General features: G+C 37.2%; 2 protein-coding genes and 1 non-coding gene across 3 annotated transcripts; 2 read left to right on the top strand and 1 right to left on the bottom strand.

Annotated features, from left to right (window-relative positions):
* Positions 1-2,898: 2,898 nt before the first annotated feature.
* On the top strand, positions 2,899-5,046 carry LOC104900791 (U-box domain-containing protein 51). Its single transcript, XM_010688309.3, has 4 exons — positions 2,899-3,589; positions 3,854-3,978; positions 4,083-4,198; positions 4,283-5,046. The coding sequence occupies exons 1-4, from the start codon at positions 3,085-3,087 to the stop codon at positions 4,575-4,577; spliced, it is 1,041 nt and encodes a 346-aa protein (XP_010686611.1). The 5' UTR covers positions 2,899-3,084; the 3' UTR covers positions 4,578-5,046.
* TRNAF-GAA (transfer RNA phenylalanine (anticodon GAA)) lies at positions 4,620-4,692 on the top strand. Its single transcript has one exon. It is a non-coding gene; the product is annotated as a tRNA-Phe (tRNA).
* A 376-nt stretch (positions 5,047-5,422) lies between the features above and the next one.
* LOC104900790 (serine/threonine-protein kinase D6PKL2) lies at positions 5,423-10,186 on the bottom strand. The gene is made up of 3 exons (XM_010688308.4): positions 9,934-10,186; positions 8,143-9,213; positions 5,423-6,711 (listed from the first exon to the last, which is right to left on the bottom strand). The coding sequence occupies exons 2-3, from the start codon at positions 9,081-9,083 to the stop codon at positions 5,838-5,840; spliced, it is 1,815 nt and encodes a 604-aa protein (XP_010686610.1). The 5' UTR covers positions 9,084-9,213; positions 9,934-10,186; the 3' UTR covers positions 5,423-5,837.
* Positions 10,187-10,715: the final 529 nt, after the last annotated feature.

Below are 10,715 nucleotides of genomic sequence, written 5' to 3'. Positions count from 1 at the left end.
TGTTACAAGAGATATGATTCGAGCATTGTAACTAAGAGGACAGGTAAATGATTTTACGTATCCATAGTGTAACAAGAGTGTTACAAGAGATACGATTTGAGCATTGTAACTAAGAAAACAGGTAAATGACTATATGTTGTTATGAAATGAATAGTTAATATTAAAATGAATTATGGCAATATCTTGTAGCTGGACTCCCTACAAGTGATGAACAATGGGGGGAGTGTGGGACTTGTCCTACGCTCCTACGCAGGCCTACTGTGACGACAGTAGTGTCCTTATATTTTTGACACTCAAGTAGGCGGAAGGTTCCGTTCGATCTTGGGGGTATGCATACTAAGGTGATGGGTGAGACGGAACAAAACCGTATTTGCATTTCATCTAATAGACCTAGTGTCTATTAAGGATTCAGTAGCCCGTATGATTCTAGTAAGATGACGGTGCCCGTTCGATGCCAAATAAAGATTAAAGATTAAAGGTTAAAGGATGTAACATAGTGTAGTATCATGCTTAAGATTGTTCATGTGTGCATCATTTATGTTTATATGTATTCAATGGTTTATCACACAATCAGCATAATCCATTGAAAGAACTCACACCCATGTCTTGTTCTAAAATTCTCACAAATATAAAACCTCATGAATGGATTTCTGAGTGTTTTTGACACCCTTTTTTTGGCAACCTTAGCACAGTAGCATAATACTTGACTGTGATTCATCTTCTTCACTGCAGGACTGCCAATACTAATTAAGAGATGCTGCAATGGAGTTCCTGAACTGAATTGTCGTTTTTTTTTTTTTGGTTATAGATTATACAGTTTTTTTTGGGAAGAATTAACATGGTGTTTTTGCTTTTTTTGGATGAAGAAAACTGGTTCATTTGTTCCATGTTCCATGGAACCCATGTATTTATGCATTGAATGAAGTAACGGTTACTTTTTTGGATTTTACTGAATATTTAATGCTTTTTTTATTATTATTATTATACCTCCGGCGTGGTTAAAGTCTGGTTAAGTTACCGGATTCCCTAACCCAGGTCCCAAATGATGCATAAAAAAAGGATAGGTCCCAAAGGGTGAAAAACTGCAAACTTGGGGTCCTTCTTGTTTGCTTAACTCGAATACAACACATTACTCAACTTGTGGAACTCGTTTAGACAACTTGTTTCCTATACCAGTTCCACTAATATAGTTTCGTAGGAACAATTCCATTATTCAAAGGAACATTTCCAAAGTTCCAATTCAAGAACTTCGTTCTTCTTTTGGAGATCCAATTCAGGAACTTCACTTATTATCTTTATAAAACACCATTATTAATTAATGAACCTTGCACACATCAAATTTATAAACCTTATTAGTTATTATTTTAGTTTGTAATTATCAAAATCCATAGTAACTCAACAGGGAATATAAGAACAAAGGGAGTACTACATACCACAAATGAAATAGGTAGGCAAGAGAAGGTAAGGGACTAACAGTATGAGTATCTAATAGACTAATAGAAGCAAATAATCAAATAGTAAGCAGTAGTCCTCGTGACAATTAAAGAGTAGGAACACCAAAAAAGCAGTTTTTTAAGGAGACAATTAAACGTAGTTATCAATGACAGAGTTGCTTACCAAAAGTCTCCGTGATTCTCTCACGTATTCGCATATTCCCTTTTTCCAACTTTGACATGCAGATTACAGATTGTGACAACTGCTTAACCCTTATGCTGCTCGACTTTTCTTCTTCAGTTTTTCACCATTACCACAAATTTTAAGACTTGGTTTATTTCCCTAACAAAGTCGTTTATGTATATTAGTATACAACAAAGCTAAATATAAACCCATATAGTATTATAATTGGAAATTCTAAAGTGGCCATGAATAAATATGATCATGAAAATTTAATGATCTAAAATGATTTTTAATTTAGAGCGTGGGCTCAAAACCAACCTAATCGGTTAAACGGGTTACATTTTATGGTCATATTTATTATCATAGTGACCATATTAGAAAACTAGTAGTTCAAAATGATCCTAGATTTTGGAGTGTGTGTTTAAAATCATTCTAATTCATTAGATTTTTAATTTTTTTTATAAGCACATTTATTATGACCATCATAAAAATGTCCTATGATTGTTTGATAAAGGTTTGTAAATCCTTTTACCTTTGTTGTCTACATAACAGTTAGGAGAGAATATTTTTTCAATTTAAACTACTAGCTATCCGTGAGACTAGAGGAAGATTGGACTATATTATGCTACGCTTTTTCAAGATAAAACTTAGAATGCAAAGCAAATTAAGAACCATTTTTGTATAGGAACAAGAGGTTAAAGTTAACATTAGCTTACGTCAAGTAATAAAATAAGTGAGGATCTGATCTTTCTTAGAAAAGGTTGGAGGACTAAGGTTTTACGTTTTAGGTGTAATAATGCAAAAAAGTGTCGACTTAAGCTAAGGTCAGAAAGTGGTAGGATGGTTTAGGCCTGGCATCTTATGCATGGACCATGGACATGGACCATAGTACTTTTCTTTTTTTTTATACCGAAAAGAAAACTAGGACAGAACCCTTAATCTGGAACCTGGAGGTCAGCCTAAGACATCCTTACGGATAACAAGAGAGAAATCAAAAGAGTAAGAAGGAAACTTGTAGATGAGATTGCTAGCTCCGTGACCTTCATGAGCCATGAAATCCGCAGCCAAATTAGCCTCCATGAAACGGTGCGCAACCATTATATAGAAGTGGCACACATAAAATGTTATGTGGACAAAAAAATATTATGATTATTGGTAGAAGCAAGAGCTCTATTTTGTCTTTTAACAATTAGTCGTTGGGATGAATAATAGTACTAGAATTAGTTGATAGTTGATATTGAAAGTGAAGGTAGAAGAAGACTATTCCAAAGCTAACTAAAGCAATAGTTGAGACTTGTAAGTATGTATATATAATTTGTTGTAGAAGAGATTAAATTTTGAGGACATTCCCACATTAATAATAGGGGCTAAGCCAAGAATTCAGGGCAACAGATCAGAGTGAACACCATCATACATCATAAGTTTGAAGTTTTGAACAGAGAATTAGTAACCTCCATTCTTTTATCTATGGAAATCACAAGCATATCATCCTCAAATAACCATTATATCGACGAAATCGATGAAGAATCCAACGGCAGTACAGCAACAGCCTGCATCAGGGATGCATCAGTTGACCATCATCATTATAACTACTCTCAAATGAGCAACAATCATGTTCATGCTGCTAGTGAGATCATAGAGATTATGGAGGAAGATGAAGAGCTTCTCCTTTCATCATCATCATCTTCATCATTACATCGTCGTAATATGAATCACACTGGGAAATCAGGTAGGCAGCTGTTGACTCCTATCAGTGAAGGCGGTATAGAGAACAATACAACAAGTTTGTTCTCTATTGATATCTACAATAATAGTGGAAGGTCATCAGATGATGTGGTGTATGTTGCAGTAGGGAAGAGTGAATCAAGCATGGATGCACTTGTATGGACCTTAAAGAATTTTGTGCATCATGGGAATACTGTTGTATATCTCATTCATATCTTCCCTGACCTTAAATTCATACCCAGCCCTTGTAAGTACCTCTGTTACCGCCTTCTTCCTATTCTTTATATACATTTACAATAAAAATCTTAATCTAATAGCTGCTGCACAATCATTTTGCTAAAAAACTATGTTGCATATATTGATTGAAACTAACACAATGAAAGGAAAACTGGAATACTTGTATGCTGGGGAGTTAATTGGTGGCAATACTATATGTACATAAATACTTGTATGTTGGGAATTTGGTGGGCATATGATACTATACATGTTGCTAATAACTTCAAGGCTGCAGTTGGAGGAGGAGTGGTGTTAAAGAGTCAAGTGAGTCCCGACTTGGTGGAGAGTTACTTGGCGGAGGACACCAGGAAGAGGCGAACACTACTTACCAAATACGTTGATAAGTGCACTTCACATCTGGTAAGTGGTAATTCTACTTCATATATATCTTCATTAATAACTCGCGGTCTGTAAAATGTGATTCATGTTCTTGTAAATTAAAACAATTAAACCCAAACAAACAGGTGCAGGTAGAGACTGTACTGATAGAAAGTGATTCAGTGGCAAATGCTATCCTGGAGCTGATTTCTGTCCTTAACATTCGCCATCTGGTTATAGGAATCTCCAAGTCCAATTTGAGGTAATACTGATTAAGTAATGATGTTAAGTTTTAAACCAAAAGTTAAAGAATGAAAGTTAAGAATGATAGATGGTGATGGAACAGGAAACTGAAAGCAGGAAAAGGAAGTGCAACAGTAGCAGATCAGATAAGGCAAAGCATTCCTGAAGGGTGTGACCTTAAAATCATCTGTCAAGGCAAGCAATTAAACATGTCTGAGTATTGTATTGCAGATCATCATCAGTTGCATTCTACTTCTCCTGCTTCTTCGCCTACTGCGGCCACTGCTGCTGCTACTACTACTGCTACTGCAACCGCTGCTGCTGCTACTGGACCCCGACATCAATATGATGAGAAGCCTACATCCAACATGTCCTCCTCTTGTTGCTTCAAATTTTAACTTAGGACCCCTTGTACAGGGAATCAACTAAGAATGCAACAAGCGGGGATAGCTCAGTTGGGAGAGCGTCAGACTGAAGATCTGAAGGTCGCGTGTTCGATCCACGCTCACCGCATTACCACCTTTTTATAGTTTTATCTTGTATTCCCAACGTTAACAGTGACTTGTAAATAATTTTTGCAACCTCACTAGACACTGCACTCCACCTTTTAAGGTGTATATCTGTACTATTACTCACATCGTATATAAAATAATCCCATCAAGGACTAAGGAGACACTTAATCCGACAAACATCGTGTAATTAACTAATTATAATATATACAAGTACTTAGTATTTATTAATTAGTGTATTAGAGTGAGATATAATGTATGTATATCTTACTCTTGTAAAGATACACCTTAAAAAACATAAAGATACTCCCTTGAATTGATGTACTCTAATCATGAGTCACTACCCTTTATGAATTCAGCATTGTGTTACTTTAGTCCTTAATCATGCACATTCACTCACCCTTGCCTTGCAGGCTGCAGCCAGCAGGATTTAGATCCTTTGGCATGTGCAATTATATTGTTGGTTAAAGTTTATTAACACTTTTTATATGCACTTATTTTTCGGCTTTTCGAAATAATTAAAAAGAGATACTAACTACAGTTATATTTTGTTTTTCTATAAAAAGAGCCTAAAGAGTAAAGAAAGTAACCTAGAATTTGAACTAATGCAACCATAAAAAAAGAATAAAGAAAGTTTTGACTTTGAATTAAACTAAGAGAAGAAGAATATTATCCAGCTAAGTTAAAGTATTAATCCTTGAAATATATGTAAAGTATGTTGATGGAGAAGGAAGAGAAGGAAGAGCAAATTTTGGTATTTCTGCCACAATAAGTGAAATAAATAGGAGGTACTTGCAACAATTGTGGTAAAACGATAAATGGAGCACATCTCAAGATGCATATACATTTGACATCTCTTAAAGTGTTTGGAGAGTTTAACCCACACCCACCACTGACCATAAATACAAACATAGGAGTACATACATAACCAGGAAACAAACAGTTACAACGCAAAATCGGTGACCACATCTGCTTCTGCCTCCTCAGCAATGCATCAGTGAGCACAGGACACTCCGACTCCCTCACTTTTTCTTCCGAACTTGTGCTCACCAAATAAATATAAGGATCGAAACTTTTGGCAACAATTCTCCTACTCGGCAGAGTGCGAAACATATATATTAGAAAAAATTAGGAACAAAGATTGCCGCCTCAGAAGAAGTCAAACTCAAGGTAATTGTCAGAACCCTTGTGATCAGGTACCCCCATTGCGACGGCAGCTTTTTCATTAGAGGTAGGGGGAGCTGCTGTCTTTTCAATGACAACAGGCTTTGGTATCTCAGGAGGTGTAGCACACCGTATTAGCGCCCAGTTCACACCTTCGAAGAATGGATGTTGCTTAATCTCTGTTGCCCCTCTTTTGTAAGCCAATCTATGTTGCGGTTCTTTCACAAGCAGCCCCTTTATTAGATCCCTAGCTCCAAAACTTACAGATGGGGATTCAGGAAACCGCAGTGGTTGCCCCACAACATTGAACAGAGTGGCACGATTCCCTGATCCCTTGAAAGGAGTTCTACCGAATAATAGCTCATAAAGAAAGATCCCAAACGTCCACCAGTCAACTGCACTTCCATGACCTTCACCCTTGATAATTTCGGGCGCCAAGTACTCATGGGTCCCAACAAAAGACATCGACCTTGCATTTGTTGGCTCCGCCATCAGCTCAGGCAATGGATTCACTTGGTTTCCAACATCATGTTTGGCCTTTCTCTCTTTCTTGGACCTGCTACCGAAGAAACGTGGTGAAAAGCATGTTGTGGGAGCAACACATGATGGCTGGATGCAAGAAGGCTCAATACAAGCAGGCTGGACACAGTATACAGATTCCCTTCGTAATGGCTCTGTCTCATTCGAGGAAGACTTCACTAGTGTTGGACTGACAGCACAACGAAGGGAAAGATCAAAGTCTGAGAGCATTATATGCCCATCATCTCTCACAAGCACGTTCTCGGGTTTAAGGTCACGATAGACTATACCAAGCATGTGAAGATACTCCATCGCTAAAAGAACTTCTGCTACGTAAAATCTGCAACAGTAGATAGGAATAACGGGCTAGTCAGTTTGGTAGATGTAGATCTCACAGCAAAATCTAATATTCTATCAGCCCATGGATTACAATATGAGGGTCAACCCCTTTCATAGTCTGAACGTGTAGTATACAATTCTAGTGGTATTCCTTGCACTTTTACAATGACCCTGTGAAAGATTTATAAGTCAATTGAGAACAAGATTGGAGCCATAAATATCTTAAGTTGCCATGCAAAGCTCAAGAATTCAAGAACAAATATCTTAATTAGTTCAGCCTCTTCAGCTGAAATTGATCAAGCAAACCTCTCAAAAATTTGCACAGTTCGTTACTGGAACACCATAGAAAAATCCAATTAAAGCATAGATGCCAGTAGCATGAAATCGCCATCCTCTGCAGTTTGCACCCTTGCAGCACACAAAATATATGACAGCAGAGTGTGGACTGAACTATAGACTGAGAGTTTTTTGCGACCTCCATCAAATTGAAAGGCAACATTAGATTTTCAGTCATCAAACCTTACCAGCTTTCACCATTAATATATCCAAAAAAGTAATACCATGTGAAATTACCCGTGTAAAATTTATCTTAACACATTATTTGTAAATGATAGCATTTCAATAAATATGCTCACTAATGAGCAGCCATCATTGATAAGATAAAAAATGGAGACACCTAATGTAAAAGCCTGTTCTTTTGCACATTACAAGTTAAAAGTAAAAGTTATGTTAAAATTTTTTTTGACTACCAAAGAATACTTGAGACAGAAATGGTATTCTCCAATTCTCTAAATTAGTATCTCTGCATGCTATAGACAGGAGCAGGTAGGGAGATGAGAAAAACTGAGCAACCTAAAATAACAGACCGCAAGCAACACGCTGCATGCACACCATACCGAGCCCAAAACCCCAAGGGCATATCACCTCGATGCTATTGCCAGCCTAGCTAAGGAACTCAACTCCTATTACAGATTCCACACTGACCACCAAGCGACAGCAACCTCTGCACCCAAGGCCCTTCTGCACTCGATCTCTTACCTGGTTCCAATTAAAGGCCATCTTCAATAGCCTCCTGCACTCCAACACTGATGCTGCACAACACATTACACGTCCCATCTCTCGGCTCCTCCATATTAAAGCACAGCTCCTACCTTTTAAGAAGGTCCTAAGAAAGCTCAATGAGGCAGGTGTCTAAGATTCTGGAATGAGTTTAAGTTTAGATGCCTTTAAATAAGCTCAGTCAGACATTTAGGTGCACGATGACATGTCAGGTAGAGATTCTAATCAGTCCTAGCAAAGATTACAGCATTGAGAACATCTCAAACGCTCAGTATTCATATGAAGATAGATGGACAGATAGATAAACAGAGCAGTAAACAAGAATAGGATACCATATATTTAATTAAGAGTACTTGAGTATAGATAATCTTACTTTACTGCTTGTTCAGTAAAAAATTTCCCTGGCTGCCTCTGCCTAAGAGTGTGCAAATCTCCACCTGGGCAGAATTCCATCACCAAGCATGAGAATTTATCGGTCTCAAAGTGGCTATACAGAGTAGGAAGGAAAGGGTGATCCAAAGATTGCAGAATCTCTCTCTCTGTCTGCGCGCGAAGCAACTTCTTGCGACTGGCCAAAGATGCTTTGTCCATGACCTTCATAGCAAAGTAGCACTTAGTTCCACTCAACTCAGCAAGGTAGACGCTACCTATATCCCCGCATCCCAATCTTTTGAGCAGTCTAAAGTGGCTCAACCCCAAGACTCCATCCCTCGCACGAATTACTTGAATAGCTTCCCATCTCAAATCATTTCCTTTGTGGGGCTTGCTTATGCTGCTACTAAAGCTGCTGCAGCTGCTCTCGTCACTGACATCAGTGCTAGTGCTTCCTCTGCATAAACTACTCTTGCCGCTTTCAGCAAAATCAAGCCGACCACTTGTCTTGGCACTTCCACTTGTCTTAGCAAGACTGCTGGTTCCATCACTAAATTTGGCAGACACTGAACTGTCTTTAACGCTTCCATACTCTGATGTTTTCTTCTCTTGATCAGTGGAAATATCCTCCAAAAATCTGGCCTCATTCTCAAGAGGATCTATGCCTGTTGAAGATGGTTCAGCACCAGACAAAGAAGATGCTGCATTAGGCATATTGAGCACGGAGTTGGGTAATGCATTTTCGTCAATCGATTTACACTTATTACTGTGAAAACGTCCACCATCAGCCTGCTTTGAATTAATCTGTACCGATTGTGCAAAATGCTCAGCAAATTCAAGTTTCGATTTGCTTGAGGCAGAAACTTGTGAATTAAAACCACCACGTCCTACTCGATGTTGTTGCTGTTCAGACTGAGCTTTAGTACCATTATTGGAAGCCATAGGAAGAAACTAAGATTACAAGCATCAAAGTGATAGTATACACCTGTGCCCGAATTCGCCATCAGCACTTTTTCCCAAAGTGACAGTACTACCTCCCATTCTCACCAAGTTTTCTAGCCCAGTTAATAAACTGCAAAGCATGAAATTTGTGAGAACAACATATAATGAAACAAGATTAAAAAAATAAATACAGCCTGTGATGCTTAGACTTTAAAAAGGTGATTCAGGGTGCAATATAATAACACTTCTAAGGTGTAACAATACATGAATGAAATGCACAACAACTAAAAAGATAAAGATCCTATCTTTGAAGCACCAACTAGTTTTCTTTTTCTAAGAACAAATTACATCAAGTTTTGATACCTGAATTCATTAAAACCCAAGTCACATACAACATCTTTAGTAGAAAGAAGAGAAATTAACCAGACATTTTCAATTTCCATCCAAACCCTGATGACAATATCATTCTTTTTGGGAGGGTTTTAAAGTAATAAGCAACAAAATAGTAAAAAGCAGTAGAATTTGTACAGGAATTTAAAAAAAAAACCCAGCAAAGCATGAATATAATTAGTGATGCACCCAGATACAACATTTACAAGAATCAAAAATAAAAATAAAAAAATCAAAACTTGAATGAAATCAGGAAAGTATAAACTAAAAAGCAGGTTAAAATGAGGAATAAAGGAGGAAACCCAACAACCCAAGTAGAAGAAAGGGATCCCAAATTGAATGAAGCAGAAGAAAATGCAGATTAGCTAATGAAATTAAATAAAATACAGAGAAAAGGACAGATCTTGAAATAAGAGATCCATTTTCTGGAAATAACATGACATGAAACTTCACTACTCACCTGAGAAAAGGATCACAATTTACACAATAGAGTTGTTTGTTGCAGAGAGAGAGAGAGAGAAAGGGGAGTATAATTTTGGGAGGAGAGAGAAAGTAAAGAGAGTGTGTGAGAGAATGAAGAAAGGAAGTAGTAGTACTGTAGTAGGAAGGAGTGAGGGAGTCAAAGCTTAAAGTGAGATGTTATTAGAAAAGAAAGAAAGGTACTAGACAGTAGACTGTCTATACTCCATACATAAAACCCCACCCATCACTCCAACTGGACTATTGCTATTTGCTACTACTTCCAGCCGCACCCCCGCAGGCCTCGGTAGGAGAAGAGAAGTAGAAAACGTTAAGTACTCCCTCTGTTTTTTTTTATCTTTCTCATTTAGAATCTTGACACTATTCATGCATAGAGAGAATCTTCTCAAATGTTCTCAATTTATAAGAAAAAACATAGTCATGTGGGGTCTTGTTTGATTCGTCTCAATTAGTACTTTATTAATATTCAATCGTTATAATTTTTACTAATATATAATGAAAGATATTTAAGTTTTAAAACGTGCATGGGAAGACACGCACAGGAAAGTGAGAATGATAAAAAAAAAAACAGAGGGAGTACCAATTAGGCTATGTTCTTTTGAGTCGAAATTTGCTGAACTGAAATAAATTGAACCGAATTTTAATATTTTACATAACTAATTGAAATATGTTGAAATTAAGATTAAGAGAACAAGTCTCTCGCATTAAATATTAAAACACTTACTTTCGGAGCTTTTATGAATATCTATGAAATAAAGTCTG

The sequence above is a fragment of the Beta vulgaris genome, chromosome 8 (assembly GCF_026745355.1).
Source record: "Beta vulgaris subsp. vulgaris cultivar EL10 chromosome 8, EL10.2, whole genome shotgun sequence".
Lineage (NCBI taxonomy): Eukaryota > Viridiplantae > Streptophyta > Magnoliopsida > Caryophyllales > Amaranthaceae > Beta > Beta vulgaris.
This window is presented reverse-complemented; position numbering and strand designations above follow the sequence as displayed.

Excerpts from the sequence above, each read along its gene's own strand:
- LOC104900790 (XM_010688308.4), bottom strand. The coding sequence starts at position 9,083 with ATGGCTTCCAATAATGGTACTAAAGCTCAGTCTGAACAGCAACAACAT. Across the intron at positions 6,712-8,142 it reads TTTACTGAACAAGCAGTAAA|ATTTTACGTAGCAGAAGTTC; the intron begins GTAAGATTATCT and ends CTACTGTTGCAG.
- LOC104900791 (XM_010688309.3), top strand. The coding sequence starts at position 3,085 with ATGGAAATCACAAGCATATCATCCTCAAATAACCATTATATCGACGAA. Across the intron at positions 3,590-3,853 it reads TAAATTCATACCCAGCCCTT|TTGGAGGAGGAGTGGTGTTA; the intron begins GTAAGTACCTCT and ends TCAAGGCTGCAG. Across the intron at positions 4,199-4,282 it reads ATCTCCAAGTCCAATTTGAG|GAAACTGAAAGCAGGAAAAG; the intron begins GTAATACTGATT and ends GTGATGGAACAG.